This window comes from Xylona heveae, assembly GCF_001619985.1.
Source record: "Xylona heveae TC161 unplaced genomic scaffold L228scaffold_11, whole genome shotgun sequence".
Classification (NCBI taxonomy): domain Eukaryota; kingdom Fungi; phylum Ascomycota; class Xylonomycetes; order Xylonales; family Xylonaceae; genus Xylona; species Xylona heveae.
This window is the reverse complement of record NW_017264203.1, coordinates 841,131-866,235: the sequence shown is the minus strand read 5'-3', so window position 1 is coordinate 866,235 and position 25,105 is coordinate 841,131. Positions and strand designations below refer to the sequence as shown.

The window sequence follows — 25,105 nt, the reverse complement described above, 5'->3', positions numbered from 1 at the left end:
TGTCATTATACTTATTCTGGCATCATCATTGGTCATTATACTATCCTGGCATCGTCGGTTCATACAGGTCTTACATGTCATATATATCACATTTGTTCTCTTGCTGCCATCTTTTTTTTTCTGCTGGCATTTGAGCATTTGAGCATTTATTTTCAATACCAGAACTTGAAAAGTTGTCAGTCTGTACTGCCGGTATTATTATTAATATTCGTTTGACGTTTGACTGTTTTGACTGTCTGTATATATCGAGTATCCATCCCGACTGTCTATATATCGAACATCCATTCCGACTGTTTCATGTGTATCCATTATCCATCTGTTTCGTATATATCTATCTGTCATTTCATGCCGTATCCCTTGTCCGACTGTTTCGCCTGTGTCCATTGTGTGACTATTTTGTCATGTCTTTATTGATCTATCTATTGGTTTCATATCCTATCAAATGATCTGTCTGTCCCATTTGTTGTCTGTCTGTCTTCTGTCCATCTGTTGTCTGTCCGTCTGTCCGTCTGTCTAATTTGCCACGTCTCCAGCGAGAAAGAGTATGTCATGTCATGTTGAAATTGAAATGAAATTGAATGTCACTCTCATTTGTGATATGTGCTATTCATCCTTTCAGTTGCTACTTGTAGCTTGCTACTTGCTACTTGCTTCATGCTTTAACTTGATTTGATTCTGGTACTAGACTGTATAGACTACAGAACAGTTTGAACTAAAGCAATGTATAAGTGACAACAGGAATAGTAATTGCATTGTAGATAGATTGAGTATGGGTTAGGTATAGATTGTAGATGGATTACAGATAGACTGGAGAAGGATTGTACACAGATTGCACACAGATTGTACATGGATTGCACATTGATTGGATACAGGTTGGATACAGATATAGATTGGATACAGGTCAGATACAGATATAGATTGGATAAGCAATGGCATTGGTCTGACCCAGCGAACAAGGAGACAGGCAGGCAGGCAGGCAGTAGGAACATACACTGTTGCACATATACATGTACATGCACAAACAGAGAGATGGAGATGTGATACCTAATCTAGATATATACAGTAAGAAGAAAAGAGACGACAAATGAGAAGAAAAAGATATAAGAGAGTATAAAGACGACAAAAGATATAAGACAATAAAGACAATAAACGACAAGTAAAGATATAAGACGATAAAACCGACAAGTAAAAACGACAAGATTAATTACTCGTGGCCTGCAACTGCCGCTCCACCACACTCCCCGACGCACGCGCATGAAACAGATGCGGGGGTCGAATATACGCTTCAACCTTCTCATCATCCATCACTTCCTCAACATCACCTGGAACAATGGACTGCGACCCAAGAGGCCTGCCGTATCCACCACCGCCAGGAGTCTGTACGATGATCCGATCACCCTTGTTCATCATGACAGTCGCTTTTCCGCCGAGGCTAATCGTCCGTGTCGTTGCGTCAAACGGATCTTTGCGGATCCACAAGTTCCTGCCTCGCTGGCCTTCCTCGCCGCCAGCCATGCCGTAGGGAGCAATAACGCGCCGCTCAGACAGGATGCTGACTTGCATGGGCAAGCGCAGTTCAATGTCGCGAATGCAGCCGTCGCCGCCCGGGTGGCGGCCCTTGCCACCGCTGCCGTGCCGGATGGAGAATTCGCGCAGGAGGACCGGATACCGCTTCTCAAACGTCTCTGGGTCGGTCATGCGCGTGTTGGTAATGTGCGTGTGGACGCCGCTTTGGCCGTCCCAGTTGGCGCCCGCGCCAGCACCGCCTGCAATGGTCTCGTAGTAGCCGAATCCTTTGCGGTCGCTGCTGTTATCTTTGGATGATGAAGAGGAGGGGGAGGAGGAGGTATTCCCGCCGTAGCCAAAGGTGAGATTGTTGCATGTCCCCTGGCTGGCGCCGGCTGCGCGAAAGGCTTTGAATACCAGGTCGACGATGCGCTGGGATGACTCGACGTTGGATCCCACCGTCGCGGCTTTGAGGCTCGGAGAGAGAATCGTGTTGGGCGGACAGTAAATGTCAATGGGGCTCAAGCAGCCCTGGTTCAGCGGAATGTCGGACGAAATCATGGATCTCAGACAGTAGATGATACCGCTGTACATGACGGCCGGTGGGGTGTTGAGGTTATTGTACGCTTCCGGCCCCGTGCCGGTAAAGTCAAACTTGGCCGAGCCGGTCTCGCCGTCAATGGTGATTTTGAGCGCAAGTGGCGTGCCGTCGTCGAGGTAGTCGACTGCTTCAAGAGGCTGGCCTTGGAAGCGCTTGCTGAATTTACGCAGGAGATCGCGCACGCTGGCTTCGGCATTCTTCTGGATGGCGTCCATGTAGAATTGCACGACCGGCCAGGTGTACTCGCGGACTAACGCGGTGATCAGATGGATGCCACGGTGGTTAGACGCAATCGCCGCCTTGAGGTCGGCAATGTTGTCCTTGAGAGTGCGGGTACCACTGCATCCAGGGTACTGTGCTGGGTCGTGGTACAGGATCTTGGTCACGCCTTCTTCGTCAAAGACCCCTTCCTTGACCAGCTTGAATGAGTCCACTGCAGCTCCTTCTTGCCACAGCTCAGTCGAGTTTGGTGGCATGGAGCCTGCAGTGATGCCGCCAATGTCGGCGTGGTGTCCACGGTTGGCAACAAAGAACAGAATGGTTTCTGGGTCGTCAGGGTCAAAGACCGGTGTGGTAACGGTCAGGTCCGGCAGATGCGTGCCGCCAGAAGAAGGGTGGTTCGAGAGAAGCACATCGCCTGGCTTCAGCTGGCCCTTGGGATATTTACGTGCTTGGTAGGCAATTGCATAACTCATCGAACCAAGATGTCCTGGAATATGCGGCGCGTTGGCGACCAGCCCGCCCTCCTTGGAGAAGACGGCACAGCTGTAATCCAGACGCTCTTTGATATTAGTCGAGATTGATGTCTTTTGGAATGTCTGGCCCATCTAATTTGAATTGGGTCACATTAGCGAATCAATTCTTCAATGCTGCTTTTCTCTTTTTGATACTCACCTGCTCAGCTACGTTCATAAATCTGTGGCCAAAGACGGAAAGTGCAATAGGGTCAACGTTCTTAGTGCCAAGTTTAGACTTGCTCGTGTCGAGGAGCTCAATGATAACATGCGCCTGTAGTATGGTGGCTTCACTAGCAGGATCCAGCACGATTGTCTGTGTTTCGTCGATGATCATGGCCGGTCCACGGATTTTGCGATCTCTCGTCAGTTTGGCAAGATGAAAGATGGGAGTCTCCATCCACCCTTCATTCTCAAAATAGACCTTTTGGACACTTGAGGCCTCAGCAGCGTCGATGTAAATTGGCTTTAGACCCCGAAGCTGTTCAAACGGACTAGACTGTTCCACTTCTACTCCCTTTCCGATACCTCGCACCCGAAGATCATCCACAAGGATTTCTCGCGGCTGGGTAAAACCGAATTCTCGCTGATGCCGGGCCACAAACGCTTCGTCAAATTTTGTCCCGTCTTCGGGCTCAGGAATCATAAGAGCGGTGTCGCTTCCACGGTAACGCATGTTCAAGAAGCACTCATGCGATACCTGATGAGGCTGAAAGCCTTGGCTAACAAGGCCCTCTGTTGCCTTGGCACAGAGACCATCAAGACGTGTGCGAATTCTCTGTATCGTCGACTCATCATACGCCACTGCCTCTGGCTCTCGGACCTCGACAACAACGTCGGCAAGAGCCATGCCATAGGCAGAGAGAATACTCGAAAGCCGATGAATCAACACGCGACGAATTCCAAGATCCCGAGCCACTGCAGTAGCATGCTGACCACCTGCTCCTCCAAAGCAAGCCAGGTTATGCGAAGAAGTCTCAAATCCGCGTCCCTCGCTCAAGGTCCGGATGGGCCGTGTCATGGCAGCATTGGCGACTTGGAGAAATCCCATGGCCACCTCCTCTGGGGTTAGCTTTGCCCCGCCCACCTTCTCGGCATTTACTTGATCGGTCAGATGCAGCATCTGTTTTTGCACAGAGTCGTAGTCTAGAGGACGAGGAAAGTAGTCTTGCAGAATACGTCCAAGGAAGAAGTTTGCGTCAGTAATCGTCAAAGGTCCACCTTTGCCATAACATGCTGGCCCAGGGTGAGCTCCCGCCGACTCTGGCCCGACAACAAACAGCCCATTCTTCCAGAACAGCATGGAGCCGCCTCCTGCTGCAACGGTATTGATATCAAGCTGAGGGCTTTGAATGGTGACTTCGGCGGTAGTGCTCTCAAACACATGTTCAAAAACACCACCATATCGCGACACATCAGTACTGGTACCCCCCATATCAAAGCCCAGAACGGGGGTACCTTCTGCCTCATCATAGCAAGTCCGAGCACATCCCACGACACCGCCAGCGGGGCCGGAGAGAATGGCTCGGAGGCCTGTAAACTTATTGGAGGATGTCAGTCCGCCGTCTGACTGTGAGAGGAGCAATTTGTTTGCATCAGAGCCACTGAATCCTTCCTTGAAGCAATCGCGGAATCCGTCAAGGTAGTCTTGGATGATTGGAGACAAGTAGGCGTCAGCGGTGGCCGACTGGGCTCGTGGTACGATTTTAATTTGGGGCTGCAGCAGAGAAGACACTGCCACTTTGAAACCCATCTCCTGAGCCAATTCGGCAATGGCCGTTTCGTGATCATTGAAGGCATAGGAATGCATCAAGGCAATCGCCAAGCTGCGGAACCCCTGGCTCCAAAGCTCCTCGAGTTGCTTACGAACAAGGTCATAGTCGGGCCTTTTCAGGATGCGGACTGCCTCTCCAGTCAGACCCTCCACCAAATCAGGGTCGGTTGAAGTGTCGATGGGCTTGGGCTCCGGATCTTCGGCGAATCCTTCAATAGTCACTCGCTCGTCAATCTCAATGACTTTTTCGTACAGTCGGTCCAGCTTGCGCACGGAAAGGTCGAAGATGTGCGGGCGTGCTTGGTTGCCAATTATGAGCAAGTCACGAAATCCTTTGCTGATGAGAAGGGCTACCCGTTCGCCTTTTCTTTCTAGAAGAGCACTTTGATAAAAGTTAGGTTAGCCCTGATGATTGTGGAATATAATTAGTATAGCATCAAGGAATACGTACTTTGTGGCCACTGTTGTGCCCATGCGAATGGACTCGACGGTCGACAAGTCGAGTTTCTGGCCACGAGGAACGGGCTTGCCACTGGCAATCTCTAATATTCGGCGGATGCCCTCACTAGGCGCATCGGGGTATTCATCTGGAGATACTGAGAGTAACTTGAATATAACATCGTCCTCACGGCCAGCGATACGGGCCCAGCTTCTTGACGTTAGTCACGGACGTTCCAAACCACAGAAAGACGAACCCTAAACAAGGGAGAGCTGGCATACAAATCACAGAAAGTACCGCCACGATCAATAGCAATTCGAATGCCGTTGCTAGTTGCAGAAGGCATAATGATAACAAGTACAAAAAAAAATCAACGATTGTTATAAAATGATGGGTCCAAACACAAGGGTATAATTCTAACAGATAAAGTAAAGGGAAGGTCTGTAGTTGATGTATCACTTTGAAGAAAAGAGCAGCAGATGCTTTATTAGACAGAAATGCAGTCTTATTGAGGTCGCAGGCTCAAGGCCAACGCACCTATAGGCGTCTCCAAAAGCAGTCCCATGGGTAATAGGCTCACGCCGTCGAGAAAGGCGTGCCTATCTCGACCGATAAGAGCTCGTAAAGTTGGTATGCCCCATGATGGGGAGAAGGTGTCGATCACCTTGCGCACCGGACCCTGCGCAAGAATAGTTTAGATAGGGCAGGATTGAGTTAGTCTTCTGTCCCATATTGTCGTTTCCATACTCGCAGAAAGGGTTGGATGTTAGGCGATTGTTGCTCGGATCTCCCTGATATACCCGAAAAATTCTCGGAACTTTTGGGGATGAGCCGATTCACGTCAGCACGCCACAATTATCAGCTGTATCAACGAATAGTAAGAGGGGCAGAGGATTGCCCTTGTCATCAATCCTGTGGAGATGTCTGATGACAATCGAGTATTTAACTGATCTGCATGCATCATACGCCGTCATTCTATCATTAAGCTCTTGACATGACCACGTGGTCTGGATGCCTGCACGGCTCTCTGTGGGGTACAACGAGGTGAAGCAATCGCTTTAAGCATGTGTCCTCTAGAGAAGACCATATAGCAGGCTATGGCTGAAGATGTAAAATGACTCTAACTGTTCATCACGGTATTGTGCACTGGATTGCTCGGCCAATAGGGTATATCCTTGGGGAGATTCATATCAGCTTGTCTGCTACTCTGCACACATACAATAGTTATATAAGTTGCTACTTGACACAAATTCACCTTGTTCAACTGTACACTGTACTCTCGATTGGCCCAGAGTCTGATATTGAATTCAGCAGAAGACAACAGAGGAAGAAATGGAAAAGAGTCGTGTGCAGTATACACAGTATGGTGAGGTAGGTAGGTAGGTAGGAATAGATAGACTGATAGAGACATTTCCCCTTCAGCCGTAGTGCATCCACCATCTCCACTGCTCGACCAATAGCTACACTATTGTTACTGATAAGCCTCGCCCCAACCCGCGTTGAATCTAGCGGAACCAGGGAAACCGCCTTCACTCTCCATCCCCCGACCGTTCCATAAGGGTCTAAACGGACGAACGAGAAGTTGAACCAGAGGACCTAAACCCGAACGACCAACGACCAGCGATTAGGTTGCTCGAGGCACCCCGTCCCTGGGGAGGCGTGCAGTCAGTACAGCACTGCTGCTGCTGCTGCGGCTTCGACGGATGCCATAACCGCACCCAGCTTGTGCCTTGCGACGTCTGTTGATGATTCACGTCTCTCTCATTTTCCATGGTTTGATCGAATATGTGCCGTGCTGCCGACGACCCTGATGCTTCAACACCAATGGCAGACGATTCAATGAGCCCGCCAGCCTCAAAACGGCTGAAGAGGAGTTATGTCGCGTAAGGCTTCATTCATTCCCTAAAGCCATGGCACATCCATTCTACCTCTTTGTATCATTGTGATCTGAAAATTACCAAATCTAATTACGAGGGATTATTGTAGTTGCCGGCCATGCCACTCACGCAAAGTCAAATGTTCGGGCGGGGAACCCTGCCGGAACTGCAAGCAATCAAACCGCGCGGAAGAATGTGTATATCCCGTCCGTGACCGCAAGATAATTGTATCAGAGCGGTGAGTATCTCTAGTCTAACGAATGATTCTTCTATTTTCCCCCGTGCTTAATGCAAGCCACTGATGCTGACCGTTGTACAGCTATCTCAAACAGATTGAAGCGGAGAATAAGTCTCTTCGCGAAGAGCAGCGTATTGACGGCCGCATCTCAATCCCTTCAGAAAGGACCATTTCGACGCCCGGATCCGCGACAGAAGAACCAGAAGTGGTTGACAATACTGTTGAAAGAAATGTGCACAATCCTCTCGTGCCGGAGAGGGCACGACTTCTCCATAATCTCGACGATGCGAGGCCGCCAGTGTACATGGGAGATTCAGCTTGCTCGGCCTTTGGCGCACGTGTGCGTCAAGTCCTCGATGGCGACCAGTCGGTGCTTCCCAATAAACCGGGCATGTATTACAGGCATCGCGTGCTCCAGCGCATTTGCAAGACGGAATATTCTTTACCCAATCGCAACTACGCAAATCTACTAGTGAGAGTGGTTTTGCGCTTCATCGGCTCTGACTATCATTTGATGCTCAAGAAGACATTCATGGAGCAGCTCGATGAGACATACAAGGGCACGCTTCGAGATCCGGTTTTTCTCTGTCGCATGTTTATCATCTTTGCGCTTGGCGAAATGTACTCGTGCAGGCCAACAAGGCCATCGCGGAACGGCCCAGAAGTACCCGGGACCGGATTCTTCTTGCAAGCCATGAGTATTTTTCAAGACTTGCATGAAGAGGCTACTGTTTCTTACATTGAAACCGTTGTTCTTGTTGTATGTCGTCTTCCCACAGTTTTATCTGTTTTACGTACTTCTAGATACTGACAATTCATTTAGGCCTATTACTCGTTGGCGTTGAACAGACAAAACACTGCATTCAGTTACATGGGAGTGGCACTCCGACTAAGTTTATCACTTGGCCTGCACCGCAATGTCGGTGAAGATAGAATGATTGGGCCCGTTGAGCGCGAGCATCGCCTGCGGGTATGGTGGACTGTATACAACTTCGACCGCATGTGTAGCCTAAAGATGGGGCATCCTATAACCATTCGGGATGAGGACATTGACGCCGAGATACCTTCGATGGACTTCCTCACAGAGGCAGAGCAGGAAGAGTTTGCCGACCCGACCCATCTGGCCGCCAAAGTGACGCTGTCGAGAATAACCGGCAATATTCTGACCGACATCTACCGGATTCGGAGACCAGGTCAGCAGCATAACTTTATCCAAAGTGTGCATAAGATCTTGACCAGCTTGAGGTCGTGGAGTGATTCTCTGTCCCCAAACTGGAGAGTAGATCAGAACGGTCAACCGATCTTCAACGGCTACCGGCCGGCAGCTTCGTTACATCTCCACTTTAACCATGTAAGCAACCATTCGTCCTCCCATCTAATCACTCATAAATATATGACAACTGACCACGGTTGATAGTGCATTATACTTACGACTCGACCCGTCTTGTTTTATCTTTTCAAACTTCATTTCCAGCCAAAGCAGGAAAACGAGGCCACGATGCCACCACCTTCTCCCATGGCAACTGCTCTCGCAGATGCCTGTATCCATGCTGCGCGCAACTCGAATAACCTATTGGCACAAGTTTGGGTGGATGGCTCCATTGCGACATTTGGGTTTTTCGATGCCCACTACATCTTTTCATCGACGATTGTCCTCATGGTTTCGACGCTGTTGAAACCCAATCCGCTTGATGTTAATGCAGTCGATACCGCATTCAGTCTGCTCAGATCCATGCGCGATGACGGCAACCTCCCTGCAACAGAGCATTATGAGCAAATGGAGAGTTTGAAAGCCTCGCTCGATAGGATTCAGGCGAATGCACCCCCAACTCTGAACAATACGAACCATAACTCTTCATCTACATCTTCATCTTCATCTTCTGCTGTTCCTGCTGCCACTGCTCCTGCCGCCGCTGCAGCGACTGCAGCAACTCCCTCGGCAGTGAGTAACAATATTCCCGTCGCTGCTCCTGCTGCTGCCGGTGCCGGAAATGACTCGGCCATCCCGGCAGTCGGCTTGGAACAGCACCACCCTCGACTCGATGAGGCCACTACCGTGCCTCTTGACCCTGCGGCCACAATGGCCGCCCTCGATGATCCCTTTATGCGAAACTTTTTGATGCAGTCGGATTGGCAGTGGGCAATGGATCCGCTGGTGGGCATAGCCGATCCCAGCGAACCGTGGATTTTTCAATAACCCGTCTTACGGGGCGGTGTGATTATGATGGGAAGAAACTCTTTGGCGTTTGGGAAATTGACGACTCTTGTGAAGTCCGATGGTTGGAAGGAAGGAATAATTCGGCGTTGTTTCCAGGAGAAACGGTAACCAGGCGAATCTTTAATCTCCGGGCATGATATTTATTATTATTATAATTTTTTTTTTTTTTTTTTCCAATTTCGTTAAGTTGATTCCTTTCGGTATGAATCTTTAGATCCAGTCAGACCTGTCAGAACCTTTATGATGAGAATCTTTATATTTAATCTGGGCTTTTCCCCTTTTTTTCCCTTGGGTTTGCCCATTCTTGACTACCATGAAAACCGTTTCCCTGTGACTGCCAGTTAGTATATCAGTATCCCGTCCCCGCTGGGCATGTTGCGCTATATGCGGTCCTATTTATGAATCGATAGACCTGTTTTCATTTCGTTTATTTCCATCTTTCATTTCATTTTTTCAATTTATTTTATTTTATTCCATTTGATCTAAATTTATCCGTATTCTTTGTAATGTTTTTTGCTAAGTAGTCCTCATTCATATTTTTGCACGATTCTGCTGTTATGTTGTTATACTGCTATGCGGTTATGCCGTTATTCTGTTATGCTGTTTACTGTCTCCGTACTACGTAGACGTTCAGCTTACTACGGTGCTCTCGGGCACCCGAGCCGAAAAGCGGGCTGCGGGCTGCGGGTTGTAGACCGACGTTTGGGTATTGTACCTTACCTTACCTAAGTTTACCTAAAGTACCTATAGACAGCTCCGGGCGGCAGCACTGCAGCAGGTGCAGGCCAGGCCTATTTCTCTCAGACAGTAGACTCTCCGAGGGGGCTCCCTTTCTCGCACTATATGATATATAAACAACTTGCATGAGCTGACCGAGGACCGAGGACACTCCCTATGGTCCTGGGTCTTGGGTCTTGTTGTCCTGCGACCGGTCATACCGTCCATATCTTGCAGGCAGAGAGAGAGAGAGAGAGAGAGAGAGAGAGAGAGAGAGAGAGAGAGAGAGAGAGGAGCTACAGACAGACAGGCAGGTCTATCGGTACAGGTAGTCCGTACTGTAAGTCTAATTATGAGTTTGACTGTTTGACTGTAATACGACTTCAATGGAACTACGACATCAGCTGTACTACAATGCCACATTTTAAATAAGTAGGTAAGTAGGAGAGTAAATAAATAAGTAGATATCTCAGGTATGTGACGATGTCTATTGGTGCTTTTATGTAGAGCTGTCAAATGCTGGCCGCGATGCATGTTTTTGCAGTCGAGTTGTGTAGAAAAGACAATGGGGAAATGGAAGAAGAATAAAAAGGTCTAAAAAGGGGGGGGGAGAAAATAACATAAAACTAGAAAAAAAGAGGCAAATGTAGGAATCATGAAAAGATGAAAACTCAAAAAACAGAAGAAAAAGATGAAAGAAAGAATGGGGGGGAAAAAATTGAAAGAAAGAACACAAACATCATTCACAACGCAGCCTCAACCTCGGCCAACCCCGCCATGGTATCTCTCACGCTCTGCATGACCGCCTCCGACGGTCCCTCGTACGGTCTGCGGGGCTTCAATTTCTCCACTGCGCCTTCAATACCCGCCGCCTTTGCGCTGTAAATCGCCGCAGCGTACTTTGTCGCCGCGCTGCCCAATTTAATCGGGACCTCCGCATGCGCCGCTTTGCGCTGAAGCTCCAACGCCTCCGCCAGTTTTCCCTCCTTGTACAGCTTATAGATTCTGGCCAGCGACTTGGGAAACACATTTGCAAACGCCGCAATACAGCCCGCCGAGCCCACCGTGAGGCCCGCAAACAGGAAATCGCTCTGGCCGCCAAACACGGCGAACTGGTCCGGCGCAAACGTATCCGCCAGCCGGGTAATCTTTGCGACACTACCGCACGTCAACTTGACGCCGACAATATTTGAATTCTTCTTCGCAATGGCCGCAATGGCACTCGAGTCCAAGTCGACACCGTTGCACACTGCAGGGAAATTGTAGATCAAGACAGGCAGGGGCGAGCCGGTCGCGACGTCGTCAAAGAAGCGCTGCACGACCCCGGGCGTGGTCGCTTTGCCAAAGTACGCGGCCGGCAGGGCCAGGACGTAGTTGGCCCCCGCGGCTTTGGCGTCCTCGCAGTATTCGAGCACTTGCCGCGTAGAGTGGCCGCTCACGCCGGCCATCAGGGGGAAAGAAGGCCCCACGGCGTCCCGCGCGGCTTTGATCAGCTCGAACCGCTCGTCGCGCGTGAGGAGGAGCGCCTCGGCGTTGGTGCCCAGGATCAAGAGCCCCGTGAGTCCCGTGGTGGACAGGTATTTGAAGTATGACTTTTGAGCGGCCAGGTCGAGACGGTCGGTGGCCGGGTCAAAGAAGGTCACGGCGGGGACCCAGACGCCGGGGGCGGGGACGTGGGGTTGTTGGGTCATTTTGGCGGTGGTAGACTTGGAGTCGTAGATATACGGGCTTTCTTGATGAAGTTGTGCCGATCAGTGTGCGTAGTGATATATAGTAGAAGATCAGATGAAACCAGGAGAATACAAAAATATGAATAAAAGAAGTAGCAGAGAAGTATGAAATGTTCAAAATGTTCAAAGTAGGAGGGGCCAGAAGTGGTATTTAATTAGGGTATCATCACGTAAGAAACGGTGAGCCAACGATATGAGTACCTAGGTATTTTACTAGTGTTAGCTGTATTTCACATAATATTTTGTGACAGTCAAGGGGGAGACAAAACAGTTCGGCGATACATCCCCGCACATGTCTTCATTTCGTGCTCCGAGTCCTGGGAGTTTCGGAAGATATCAAGACGGAGGGGTCGAGGGACGCTTCGGCTCAATGCTTATCGACCCGATCGACCCTCGGGAGCTACCCCCGTACAGGGTCCACTCACTCGCGCCTACGTTGCCTACCGGAGAATGTCGCCTGGTCCTTGGTCGGCGCTTGTGTTTGATATCTACCCGATCTACCACCAATGGGCTCCTACGGTTGTAGAGACTCACATGTTTTGACAGTCTTCGGACTAAATTACAGCACGATCATGACCAATGGCATCAATGACTTTGTGCTTCTTGTCCTTTGTCCTCAACGACTGTCGCGGAAACACATCTCTAGCAATGAAATGTAGTTTGCAGCATGTAGACATTAAAGTGGAACATGTCACTTGATCACTGTCATGTCAAAACGTGACTCCTTTGATTTTCAATATAGACACGCATGCCGCACCCTTTTCACCACGAATAGAAAAAAACCCTTCTTTGAAATACAGCCATTGAAGAGAATCAAAAACAAAAACTAATCCATGCCATACGGCTAGACCCTAATGGAAGAGGTGCCGGTGAAGCCGCAGTCGGATGCTAGTGTTCACCCGCATCCCAACCAAGGGAAGCCATTTGCGATAAATGGAAAAAAGGAAAAATTGTGCAAACAGACAAAAAAAAGGAATCAAATATCCTACAGTCCACAATCCCTTCGCCAGGAGTCTGCGATGTTAAGAAAAAAGATGATAAATCACCGCGCATATGGGTGGAAGCCCTTGTGACCGCCACCACGGCCACCACCACGATAGTTTGCGCCAGGTTTGCCAGCATTCTTTGGTCCAGTCGGAGCGTTCGCAGGCGGTGCGCTCTGCGGGCCGGCAGGAGCCTGCGGTCCTCTATTGAGCGGTACCCCTCTTCCAGCCTGAGCTGGAGACATCTGGCGACCGAATCCGCCTTGCTGCATACCTCGTCCTGCGCCAGGTCCGCCTTGAGCATTCATGTTGGGCTGAGGCACTTCGTCATACATGCCCTCCCACGATGTAGGACCGCCTGGTTGGAACTGATATGGCTGTGGCTGTGCCTGCGGAACCACTCGTCGAGCTTGCTGCTGTTCGTACTTTTGTTGTTCGAAAGCCAGTTGCTCTTGCGCATTGTAGCCGGGTGCGTTGGGTCCGCCGCTGAAATTGCCCATGGCCCCGCCATTAGTAGGGCCGCCAAAGCCTCCGACATTTCCGCCAAAGTTTCCCTGCTGTCCAGGTTGACCTTGCATTTGCTGCATCTGCTGCATCATGGCAGGATTCATACCCTGCATGCCGGGCATTCCTTGCATGGCCTGAGGTCCTGGGCTTTGTGGATGAGGACTGGGAGAGCCGGGCATGCCTTGCCCACGGTTCATATTCTGCATGTTCTGCATCGCCTGAATTTGCTGCATCATGGCGGGATTCATTCCAGCCATGGCCATGGGATTCGCCACGTTGCTGCGGCCCTGACCCATCGAGGCAGCCATCTGCTGCTGCATCATAGCAAAATACTGCTGCATGCGTTGCCAATACTGAGCCATCATTTGCGGAGTCATTCCTCCGTACGCTCCCTGCATGCCTTGTTGGTTTTGTCCCTGACCGCTGACATCACCGCCAGCTGCACTTGAAGCATCCCGCCCGTCTTTACCACGTCGGAATCTTCCGGCGCGGTCATCGTCATCACGAAGGTTGCCTCGAGGTTGGGCTCTCTTGACCTCAATCGGTTTCCCCAAGATATCGAGTGGCTGTGAGAGAGTCGCTTCTACAGCCGCTTCACTATCAAAGGTCACGAATCCGAAACCTCTTGGACGGCCAGTATCTTTGTCCATCATCAGGGTAGCATCGACAACTCTTCCGAACTGCATGAAGAACTCTTTAAAATCTTGCTCCGTTGCTTCCTGGCTGACACCACCGACAAAGATTTTGCTCGTGCGCTCTTGCTCATCGCGAGGAATGGCACGCTTGGGGTCAATCTAAAAAGGGGGGCAATTGCATCAGCAAAAGTTGTGCTAAATTTTCCGTGACACGTTAAGAAAAAACCTACAATTTTACCATCCAAGTAATGCTCCTTTACCATGACAATATTGACAGTCTTAGGGTCCCTGAAGGTAAGAAAGCCAAATCCACGTGAACGCCCCGTGGCACCGTCTCGCATTACTGTGCATTCTGTAACCTCGCCGAACTGCGAAAAATATTCTTTGAGTGATTCTACAGGACAAAACATTTCCTCGGTGAGCTCCGTGTCCATTCACAAACATCATCTGCCAAGATGTCGCTACTTACGATCCGTGGTTTCCCAATTCAATCCTCCGATGAACATTTTGCTAAATTACAACCCATTCATGTCAGCTAAACCCCAAAAGCCAAAAATCAGATTAACGACGTGCTAAAAAAGAAGAGTAAAAAGAAGGAAAAATAAGGCGCAGAAGAATCATCTAGAGCAATGCAGCCAAATACAATGACTCCGACTATACATCGTTAATTGATTTCAACAACAAAGTATAGACGGCGTCTACTCTGGCATTATCTTGCCCGGGATGGCGACTAGAACTCTTCCAGCATATTGATTTCTTTCTAGAGGCTCGGAGATCAAAGTACTGGCCCAGCTGGCATCTGAATTCGGTTGGAGCAGAAGTTTGAAAATCCGTCTTGATGGGATGGTTGGCCTGGCGCCAAGCGGACAGAATCATGATGACATTTGGCACATTGAAGTGCACGTTCTCTTGTCGATTGCGTCGACCAAAATGATTTTCGGTATGCCGTTTTAACAAGAATGAGGCACAACTAAACGTCCGGTATAATCGTCTGTTCTTGCTATCAAGCCGACTTCTAGGTACTGGTGCTAAGCACCGATGACCATGCATCCTGCCATGACGGAAGCGACTAGTTCCGTCCAGATCTGCAGGTTCTGTCTGCTATATGAAGATTATATCGACAATAAGCTATGTAGTTGTAGCAAATGCCATCGTAATTCTGATTCGCGCATGAGGAGTTATACCACTGATAAGTTTCGGCCGCCTAACAAACTATTCTCATCTTGAAGAGCCCTAACAGTTCCTATGGCAGCCTTACTGCAGCTGCTTGCACAGCTCGGCCACCCCCGTCATCCTTTGAAAGCCTAAGCCAACAGATCATGACCACAGGAAGCTCTTTCAATTATCCAATCAACCCGTATATTTTGTTGTTTGCTTCTTGATGAAGAGGGCGTAACGATAGAAAATAGACTATGCTTCTGTGTGCGCCTGCCCAGCGGTAATTCTTCCAAACGAAGCATGTACCTGTTTCTGTCACGCCTTTTCCAGCTTGCTCCGCAGGCTTAATGGCCAGTTTGAAACTATGTGGCGAACTATTGGAGGCCTTTATTCTCGAACCCAATTGCGCGTCCTTCCGAGCCCAGCATATGTGGTAGAATAGCCATCGAAATGCCTCCATTTCGGATCTCCAGCCCTCCAAGATTTCACTGAATCCATTTCATACAACGAAATGCGAGAGGATAAAACGAAACAAACAAACTGTACAAAACTTACCCGTCTTCCTTAATTCCCGGTCCATGGGATGGCGGATGCTCAGCAGCAGGAGCTCTACTGGCTTCAGCCTGTCCAAGTTCTCCACTTCCCTCGAATTGCCCACTATGCGAAGGCTCGCTGTCGTCCGGCCTCCCAAATTGCTCTGGCTGAACTGGTTCTTGTTTAGATTCATGCGCTAGATTAACAGGTAGAGGCCCGGTACTAGGGAGTTCGGGCTCGGGCTCAATAGGACGAGGAGCCTGTTGGGTTGGTTTAGAAGGCACATCTTCCCCGTCATACCTTGTTTGGAAAATGCCACAGTCAATACGAATCCTCCAATCCAAAAATTCGATATGGAAAGGGTCACGAAGACTTACAGATCGGCAAAGAGATCCTCATCGAGATCTTCCGGCTCAGTCATTCTGTAAGTAAGCGGTAGGCAGTAAGTCCGGTGTGAAATATCAGGACTTCAATGCCACTATTAGCAGGCGCTCAAGTTATTTCTAAGATAATGTCTCAAGAATTAGATAAAACGTGGACGTATTTGACGATCGCTGAAGGAAATTCCAAAGACGATTCTCAGTTGTGGTCTCGAGCCGAAGCTCTTCTGCCAGCGCCTCCGGCGGTTCCAACCTCCGGATTACATAATCACAAAGGAAGACAATGACATGGAACCACCTTGTATTGACATTGCAGTGGGGCTGATAGAAGAACAGCTACTTGATGATATGCAAATGGGGTGATCAATGAATGAGACAGAAGGGAGCAGACTTCACAATGGGTTCAAAGAAACCTCCTCAGCAGGTAAGCTTTTACTTCAACCGCTCGCAGATAGTCCGATCAGAAACTAACTTGGCGGCGCGTTTCAAGGAAATGGTCCAGGTTGGTCCGTAACACATTTTCCCTTTCTTGAGCCCACGAAGAAGAATTGAAGAAAGCAAACGGGATCTAATATGATAATTTTCAAACTGCTGCTAATGTGCATCGATGTTCTACAGAACGATCCGAGTATGATCCATTTCCCCCAACACCATGGGCCCTAAACCTTGATTGCACCTGGGCACCTAGGAGAAATCCCGAGAGAGACTCGTACTGACTTGAAATCAGATCTTCATCGCCTTTCTGGCGTGCTCGGTCTTCCCCCCGCAAGGAGCCATCCAAGGCTATTGATGCCTCAACAGTAGTGGGCGCATCATACTCTCATGCCGACAAGCTCCGATTTGACACACTGTATGTGTCCAGGATAGGATCGAGCCGATAAATTGCTTTCAAGCTGATGTAAACCACTAGGTCACTGTCTCCTCGCACGTCCCGACCTCGCACTCCGCCGTCCCTTTCCTATAACGCAGCTCGCAACTCGAGTTCTTCTTCTTTAGCAAAGCAAGCTTCCAACCTCGCTTCGCCCCCACGCCAGAACTACAATGAGTTCATATTAAGCACGAATGATGACTGGGATGTTGATGATGAAGACGAAGATAGGAGCTATGCATACTATGATGAGGAAGACGAGTTTGGGTTGCCTAGCATTACTAGCATGACAATGAAGAATAAAAGAGTCCTCGAGTCACGACCCAAAGGACCCGGTGAGGCTTCGCAACTTGGATATCAGAATGGGGCCTCCACTACATACCGCTTGCAAAGCCCAACACGAAGAAGAGCCAATAGTTCAGATATCGCTGAGGAACGCGGTGGAGGACCGTCTTATCCCTCGGGGAAACACCCGGAAGGGAAGATCCTACGACCACAATATAAAGATGTTCTTAAAGGTCGGCATGCATTCTCCTTCTGCTTCAACCTTTTTTTCTGGCTCCATCTAATCTTGTTCTACAGACCCAGCAAATTCCCTTCACCTAATAAAACACCCTCCTCTACCGGAAAATGCGTCTCCTAAGGAAGCCGAAGCTCACTCTTCGCGAATTTCGAGAATCAACAAATTCAAGCGGATCCTACAAGCAACAAACATTTCTCTCTCCGAGCTGCGGGACTCTTCATGGTCCGGAATTCCAACTGAAGTACGGGCAATGTCGTGGCAACTTCTTCTGGGGTATCTTCCTACCAATAGCGACCGACGAGTGGCAACATTGGAACGCAAACGGAAAGAATATCTTGACGGAGTTAAACAGGCATTTGAACGGGGACCTTTAGCAGCGGCAGCGGCAGCGGCTTCAAGTGGCGGATCGACAGGGGGTTCACTCCGATCCGGCAGAGGCAGGGGCCTAGACGAGGCTGTATGGCACCAAATCAGTATTGATGTGCCACGTACAAACCCTCACTTACCGCTATACGGCTACGAAGCTACCCAGCGCTCTCTTGAGCGGATTCTTTATGTCTGGGCAATAAGGCATCCAGCCAGTGGTTATGTACAAGGTATCAACGATCTTGTAACCCCATTCTGGCAAGTCTTTCTTGGCAGTTACATCACCGAGGGGGACATTGAATCTGGAATGGATCCTGGCCAATTGCCTCGGTCTGTCTTAGATGCTGTTGAGGCAGATTCCTTCTGGTGTCTGACAAAACTGCTTGATGGTATCCAAGACAATTATATATTTGCCCAACCAGGTATTCAACGACAGGTGGGCGCTCTTCGTGATCTCACAATTCGAATAGACGCAGCTTTGGCCAAACACCTCGAACGAGAAGGAGTGGAGTTCATCCAGTTCAGCTTTCGCTGGATGAATTGCCTACTAATGCGAGAAGTCAGCGTCAAGAATACCATTAGAATGTGGGACACTTATTTGGTACGTCCTTTGTGCTTATGTCTCGTGACCAACATTGTCTTTTTAGAAGGATTTCTAACAACTCTTCGAGTACAGGCTGAAGACCAAGGTTTCTCAGAGTTTCATATTTACGTGTGTGCGGCGTTTCTGGTCAAATGGTCCGAACAGCTTTTAAAAATGGACTTTCAGGAAATTATGATGTTTTTGCAAGCGCTGCCTACTCGTGATTGGACCGAGAAGGACATTGAACTTTTGTTGAGCGAGGCGTTTATATGGCAAAGTCTATTTCGTGGATCGAGCGCGCATTTGAAAAGCACGAGTGGCACGACAGCGCCTGTAATACCATGAGCTTCTACCTACTCATGATGCTTCTTGGAACACTGCTGGCAGTAAGAGGCACGTTAATACATAATATCAATATATATAATAGATAAAACAAATATTAAGATCACGCGGGAACAGGCGGAGAGTGATATCGACAGGCCTACCTCATGTTCTCATTTCTAAGCTGGTGTCCTTTCTCCGAGCAGCGTTGCCTCTCTTCGACGCATTGAGTATACCATTGTTCTCCGAGTCGGATAACATAGGCGATTAGAGGACTGTCTAAGAGACAGTGGGGCACAATGCAGTTATTACAATTTCTTTTAAGATCATATAAGCAATTCAACGACATCCAGCAGCATCAACTCAAATTCTTGGAGACACCGAGACTATATTTCTCTAAAAGTCTTCAAATCTTCGTAACATGAAACAAGCCTAACTTTTTTCACCGCGAGGGCCGCGGAGAATTTCATGTGCGCCTAGCAAAAATCGATCCATCCAGCTAATATCCCAATACGAAACCAACGCCGTTACTAAAATGCGCGCCAAAGAAGCAAGGATATATAACTGGTCCAAGAAGATCAGGTAAAATGGATTCCCTCCTGATTGAATGCCCACAGAAGCTTCAAGAAATCACCTTCGTCACACATACGGGCACGCTTATCCGCCAATTCCGTTTCATCCTCGAGCACCCTGCGCACTTTCTCTCTCACTAATTCCGCCACTTTACCCTTCTTCTTCCTGGACTGCTTCCCATTCTTAAGCTTGGCCTTTCGGTCCGCCTCCTCCTTGAAGAAAGCAGGCAAGTCCTCGTCGTCATCGACTTCCATATCCTCGTCCATGTTTTCATCTTCGATAGCATCCATGGCTGTGTCTTCGCCGTGAGCGTTGTCCAGGGGGCTATCGTCCAATGGGATATCGTTTTGTGCGCAGAATGTCTTGTAATTGCTCTCAATCATGTCGAGAATGCTCGTTGTGAAGAAGCTAGAGCGGAGTGTCTTGTTCTTTCGCACAAATGCAATACGTAACAGACCATCCCACTCGTCATAGCTAATTTGCGGGCGCGGGTTCTTCGGGGCCATGCGGATCACGCTCGATTCGACGGCTGGGGGCGGCTTGAAGTTGTTCTTGCCCACTTTCATAATATGGTCGATCTTGGCCCACATTTGGGCATTGACGGAAAGTCGGCTGTAGAGCTTGTCGCCGGGCTTTGCAAACAGACGCATCGCGAACTCACGCTGGAACATGAGAATGCAGACTCTTGGCGCAGGCGAGGTCGCAAGAAGCTTGAAGGTCAGGGGGGACGAAATCTGTGACACATTAGAGAGAGATCTTCTCTAGAGAAAAGAGCAAACTGTTCTATTCGTTCTACGCACCTGGTATGGGGTATTGCTGATGCAGACGTCAAAGTAAGGCAACTCTGTCTTGATAACGTCTCCGAGCATGACATCCAACCGCTTCTGGGAAGGAGTTCCTTGCACACGCTTTGTAACTTCTGCCGCCATTCGAGGGTCCATTTCCACGGCAATGACCTTCTTCGCTTTTTCCAGGATTTTCACGGTCAAGTTACCCGTTCCCGGACCAACTTCAAGGACGGTCTGTTCCACAGAAACACATATTAGCACCTGTTCAAATGGTGGCTTCGAAATTAGATTGTTGTCTGTCTCACATCACTCTGCTTGAGATCCGCCTTGTCCACAATAGCCTGTGCAACACCGGGGTTCTTCAATATGTGCTGACCAAGGTCTGTGTTCATCTTGAAAATACTGGTCTTGGCTGGCGCAGCGCCCGCATATGGGCCGCTTTGCGGGGCCGCATTGCGCTTCTTGGGAGCAGCCTTAGGCATGGCCGCGGAAGTTCGTCTCGACGAGAACGAAGTGCTGGAGAACAAAAGACTGAGACAATGCTCTACAGCACTTGAATAAATCGAGAGCGTCCACTTGTTGAATGTCCGTTGCAGTAAATCTTCGATCAATTTTTATCTTATCTCCGAATTGATGCTTGAGTTCTCGCTTAGGTAACCTTATACGGTTAGAAGCATCTTTAATCGTTCGCCGCCCAGTAACTCTATAGGTCTACGGACGAGGGAGTAACTGGACAATGCAATACCGTCAAGGTCCATTGCTTTCCTCCTGCACCTGCGTCATTGCAGTGGCACCCTGCCTTTTCACTGACTGAACTCGCTGTTTGATCCAGGAGGCATCACTACGAGCTCGTCTTTGTCATGTCCGGCCGAAAAGATTTCTTGAGCCAACCGGCTCCCGAGAATTATGTAGCGGGTCTTGGCCGTGGTGCCACGGGCTTCACTACACGATCTGATCTTGGTCCGGCGCGGGATGGCCCAAGTGAGGAGCAGATTAAGGAAGCGCTCGCGCGAAGAGCAGCTGCATTAGGACAAGCACCGCCTACTGCCTATGGAGCCCCTGCCCAGAAGGAGGACGAGGAGGACGATGAACGATATCAGGATCCGGAGAATGAAGTTGGGCTTTTCGCAGGAGGGGTTTACGATCGTGATGATGACGAGGCAGATAGAATATACCAGGAGGTTGATGAGAAAATGGACAAGCGGCGCAGGGCTAAAAGGTGAGCGTCTTCTCTGGAACACACTTCAAGGTTTCCATGCTTGGTTACAAGAGTTCGTTGCTAATATAATCTCTCTCTCAATTTACAGGGAAGCGCGAGAAGAAAAGGAAAGAGAGGAATATGAACGCAACAACCCGAAGATTCAGCAACAATTTTCCGATCTAAAGCGCGCACTAGGCAGCGTGACCGACGAAGAATGGGCGAGTATTCCTGAAGTGGGAGACCTCACGGGAAAGAACCGACGCGCAAAACAGAACATCCGCCAACGCTTCTATGCAGTTCCAGACAGCGTCATTGCCGGGGCCAGAGACTCTGCACAATTTGATTCGACCGTGAGCGAGGACGGGACACAGAGTAGTTCTGCGGGAGCGGACACTGCGGACGGAACCATGACCAATTTTGCGGATATTGGTGCGGCGAGAAACAAGGTGCTCCAAGTTCGTCTTGACCAGACCGCGCATGGGTCAGGGACAGACTCGGTCGCTGGTAGCGCTACCAACATTGACCCAAAGGGCTACTTGACGAGTTTGACAAAGTCAGAGATGAAATCTGGAGACGTACAAGTTGGCGACGTCAAGCGTGTTCGAGTTCTCTTAGAGTCCGTCATCAAGACAAATCCAAAGCACGCACCGGGTTGGATCGCTGCTGCGCGTCTGGAGGAGGTAGCCGGGAAAATCGTCGCAGCAAGGAACGTCATTGCTCGTGGTTGCGAGCATTGCCCAAAGAGCGAGGACGCGTGGTTAGAAAACATCCGGCTAAACGACAACCAAAACGCCAAGATTATCGCTGCCAATGCCATCAAGAACAATGACAGATCTGTTCGGCTATGGATTGAGGCCATGAATCTGGAACATGATCCTCGTGCCAAGAAGCGAGTGCTGCGACATGCGCTCGACTCTATCCCCCAGTCGGTAGCGCTCTGGAAGGAGGCAGTAAATCTCGAAGAAGACCCGGCTGATGCACGATTACTTCTTGCCAAAGCAACCGAAATAATTCCCCTCTCAGTCGAACTCTGGCTTGCCCTAGCTCGTCTTGAGAGTCCTCAGAATGCGCAGGTCATTCTAAACAAGGCGCGAAAAGCCGTTCCAACCAGCTACGAAATCTGGATTGCTGCTGCTCGACTGCAAGAGCAAATGGGCGCCGCCGACAAGGTCAATGTCATGAAACGTGCTGTGCAATCGCTCGTCAAGGAATCCGCCATGCTGAAGCGCGAAGAATGGATCACCGAAGCTGAAAAATGCGAAGACGAAGGCGCCGTTCTTACATGCCAAGCCATCATCCGGGAAACTCTCGGATGGGGTCTCGACGAAGATGACGACCGCAAGGAAATCTGGATGGACGACGCCAAATCCAGTATCGGCCGCGCCAAGTACGAAACCGCACGCGCCATCTACGCTTATGCCTTGCGGGTGTTTGTCAACAGGAAATCCATCTGGCATGCCGCTGCCGACCTCGAGCGCAATCATGGCACCAAAGAATCTGTCCTTGCCGTGCTCGAAAAAGCCGTCGAGGCTTGCCCTCAGAGCGAAGTGCTCTGGATGCAACTCGCCAAGGAAAACTGGCAAGCCGGCCGCATCGATGATGCCCGACGTGTGCTCGGAAAAGCATTTAACCAAAATCCCAACAACGAAGACATTTGGCTTGCAGCCGTCAAGCTCGAAGCGGACAACAAGCAGATTGAACAAGCGCGCGAGCTACTCTCCACCGCCCGCCGCGAAGCCGGCACCGACCGCGTCTGGATCAAGAGCGTCGCATATGAGCGGCAACTCGGCAACACAGACGCCGCGCTTGACCTCGTCAACCAGGGCCTCCAGATCTTCCCCAACGCGGCCAAGCTCTGGATGATGAAAGGCCAGATCTACGAAGCAGAAAACAAACTCCCTCAGGCGCGAGAAGCATATGGTACTGGCACTCGCGCCTGCCCCAAGTCTGTCCCACTCTGGCTACTTGCGTCCCGGCTCGAGGAAAAGGCCGGCGTGGTCGTCAAGGCGCGGTCTGTACTTGACCGTGCTCGACTCGCTGTGCCCAAGAATGCAGAACTCTGGACTGAAAGCGTCCGCATTGAGCGCCGTGGAGGATACAACACCCAAGCGAAAATCGTCATGGCCAGAGCCCTCCAGGAAGTGCCCGCCTCGGGCTTACTCTGGAGCGAGAGCATCTGGCATCTCGAACCCCGCACGCATCGCAAGCCTCGCAGTCTCGAAGCAATCAAGAAGGTCGACAATGATCCCCTCCTCTTCGTGACTGTGGCCAGAATCTTCTGGGGTGAGCGCAGACTCGAAAAAGCCTCAAGTTGGTTTGAAAAGGCCATCCTGCTCGATGCCGATCTCGGTGATACCTGGGCGTGGTATTACAAGTTTTTGTTGCAGCATGGTACTGAGGTGAGTTTCTTTCCCTTTCCTTTTTGGGGGGTTTTGTTTTTCTTTTAGTCTCTTTCCGTTTGTTTTCATCCCCTTTCACGTATTCTTTTGCGTATTTCTTTTTTCAAGTCCCCTTTCCTTTATTTCCCTTTCCTTTCCCATTTTCCTCTTTTAGGTGACTCTCCCAGCTGACGCGTTTTGCTCCCGATTACAGGAGAAAAAAGAAGACGTCATTTCCAAATGTATCCTCAGCGAACCCAAACACGGCGAAGTCTGGCAGCGCGTCGCCAAAGATCCTCGCAACGCATTCAAACTCGTCGACGAGATTCTGCAATTGGTCGTCAAAGAGCTTGAGTGATTCATGATCGTTGATCTGTAAATATCCTCATCTCCAGCCGGGCCTTTTCTTTTTTCCCCCCCCCCCCTTCTTCTCTTTCCCCCTCTCTTCTCCCTCTCTCTTTCTCCATCTATCTCTATCCCTCCCTTTTCTTCAATCTATTTCAATAGGCCCCTTTATTACTTCACGCATTCTCTCTCTCTTCTTCAATCTATTTAAATAGCTCATCTTAAGAACTCATCTTATCGGCGCAACAATGCTAGGCTTTTTTTAAAGAAGGGCAGGCGATTTATTCAGGGCACGGGTCGGTATGGCGTTGGAGCACTTCTTTCTGATTCTTTTTCTTTCATTTTGGGAGATGTAGGTAGATGTTTGGCCAGATAATATAGATTGCTATCAGCAATAGTATCAATTCTTCAAATACTTCCGAAAGAGAGAACGGGCTGTCTTTCACGAATGCACGATTTCAGTCTCGCATTTCTCCATCGATGGGATCTTGTCTCATAATTTCTGGTTCATACTTTTTGGGTGACTATACACATAAATACATAAATACATACATACACATTACGTTGCGCGGGATAATGTACAAGAACAGTAAAAAGAAATAAATCCAGTTACCCTGTAGGTTGTATCCAGCACCCTGTAACCGGTACCTTATACTAAATACCCAAACGCAGATGAAGTCCAAACACAGATTAAGAGACCCGAAAAAGAAAAGGCGGGGGGGTATTTAAAGAGGAAAAAAACCCTTTTCCTTCTTCACTCTCTTCTCCTTCCAACCAAGACGCCGAATGATGCTACTTAGAAAACAATGGAAAACGAAATTGGGAGCAGGGGAAGAAGGAAGAAGTAAAACGTCGAATTGAAAAATGTGTTCCGGCTCCCCTGTTAGACGATGCGCCGTTGAATACATTTTTTATTTTCTTTTTCTTTTGGTGGGTGATATGAGATTGAGAAGCCATGATAGGTTGGGGGGAGGAGGGAGGGAGGGAGGGAGGGAAAGGGGTCAAGGTCTGCGACCAACTGTAGAGGGAAAGGTAATGGGTAAGGAACCCTTCGCGTGAGTGGATGGAGAGTGTCGTGATTCGGACAATGAGAAATAGGCGGGTGTGGTAGACATTGCCCGTGGCAAG

The 25,105-nt window shown here is 49.5% G+C and overlaps 8 protein-coding genes across 8 annotated transcripts; 3 read left to right on the top strand and 5 right to left on the bottom strand.

The window, feature by feature from the left end:
• Nucleotides 1–766: 766 nt before the first annotated feature.
• Nucleotides 767–5,652, bottom strand: L228DRAFT_250534 (putative 5-oxoprolinase). Its single transcript, XM_018333354.1, has 4 exons — nt 5,336–5,652; nt 5,067–5,264; nt 3,002–4,997; nt 767–2,934 (listed from the first exon to the last, which is right to left on the bottom strand). Exons 1-4 carry the CDS (start codon nt 5,398–5,400, stop codon nt 1,201–1,203), a joined length of 3,993 nt encoding a protein of 1,330 aa, XP_018185650.1. The 5' UTR covers nt 5,401–5,652; the 3' UTR covers nt 767–1,200.
• A 1,000-nt stretch (nt 5,653–6,652) lies between these two features.
• On the top strand, nt 6,653–8,605 carry L228DRAFT_35446 (hypothetical protein). Its single transcript, XM_018336518.1, has 4 exons — nt 6,653–6,937; nt 7,041–7,169; nt 7,251–7,929; nt 7,993–8,605. The coding sequence occupies exons 1-4, from the start codon at nt 6,840–6,842 to the stop codon at nt 8,581–8,583; spliced, it is 1,497 nt and encodes a 498-aa protein (XP_018185649.1). The 5' UTR covers nt 6,653–6,839; the 3' UTR covers nt 8,584–8,605.
• A 1,940-nt stretch (nt 8,606–10,545) lies between these two features.
• Nucleotides 10,546–12,146, bottom strand: L228DRAFT_250532 (dihydrodipicolinate synthetase). Its single transcript, XM_018333353.1, has one exon. It carries the CDS (start codon nt 11,793–11,795, stop codon nt 10,848–10,850), a length of 948 nt encoding a protein of 315 aa, XP_018185648.1. The 5' UTR covers nt 11,796–12,146; the 3' UTR covers nt 10,546–10,847.
• Nucleotides 12,147–13,839: 1,693 nt separating this feature from the next.
• Nucleotides 13,840–14,468, bottom strand: L228DRAFT_200027 (RNA-binding domain-containing protein; the record flags this gene model as incomplete). The annotated part of the gene is made up of 3 exons (XM_018329628.1): nt 13,840–14,118; nt 14,190–14,353; nt 14,429–14,468. Coding segments are annotated over 3 exons (483 nt in total), but the record flags the coding sequence as incomplete, so codon positions are not given.
• A 1,075-nt stretch (nt 14,469–15,543) lies between these two features.
• L228DRAFT_35427 (hypothetical protein) lies at nt 15,544–16,239 on the bottom strand. Its single transcript, XM_018336517.1, has 2 exons — nt 16,029–16,239; nt 15,544–15,951 (listed from the first exon to the last, which is right to left on the bottom strand). The coding sequence occupies exons 1-2, from the start codon at nt 16,070–16,072 to the stop codon at nt 15,669–15,671; spliced, it is 327 nt and encodes a 108-aa protein (XP_018185646.1). The 5' UTR covers nt 16,073–16,239; the 3' UTR covers nt 15,544–15,668.
• A 118-nt stretch (nt 16,240–16,357) lies between these two features.
• Nucleotides 16,358–18,854, top strand: L228DRAFT_250530 (RabGAP/TBC). The gene is made up of 7 exons (XM_018333352.1): nt 16,358–16,455; nt 16,522–16,537; nt 16,650–16,659; nt 16,759–16,881; nt 16,942–17,417; nt 17,482–18,389; nt 18,465–18,854. Exons 1-7 carry the CDS (start codon nt 16,429–16,431, stop codon nt 18,714–18,716), a joined length of 1,812 nt encoding a protein of 603 aa, XP_018185645.1. The 5' UTR covers nt 16,358–16,428; the 3' UTR covers nt 18,717–18,854.
• A 416-nt stretch (nt 18,855–19,270) lies between these two features.
• Nucleotides 19,271–20,535, bottom strand: L228DRAFT_241276 (dimethyladenosine transferase; the record flags this gene model as incomplete). The annotated part of the gene is made up of 3 exons (XM_018331316.1): nt 19,271–19,999; nt 20,066–20,287; nt 20,359–20,535. 3 exons carry the CDS (start codon nt 20,533–20,535, stop codon nt 19,271–19,273), a joined length of 1,128 nt encoding a protein of 375 aa, XP_018185644.1.
• Nucleotides 20,536–20,798: 263 nt separating this feature from the next.
• L228DRAFT_224022 (hypothetical protein) lies at nt 20,799–24,461 on the top strand. The gene is made up of 3 exons (XM_018330336.1): nt 20,799–21,272; nt 21,361–23,653; nt 23,847–24,461. The coding sequence occupies exons 1-3, from the start codon at nt 20,914–20,916 to the stop codon at nt 23,988–23,990; spliced, it is 2,796 nt and encodes a 931-aa protein (XP_018185643.1). The 5' UTR covers nt 20,799–20,913; the 3' UTR covers nt 23,991–24,461.
• The last annotated feature ends 644 nt before the right edge of the window (nt 24,462–25,105 follow it).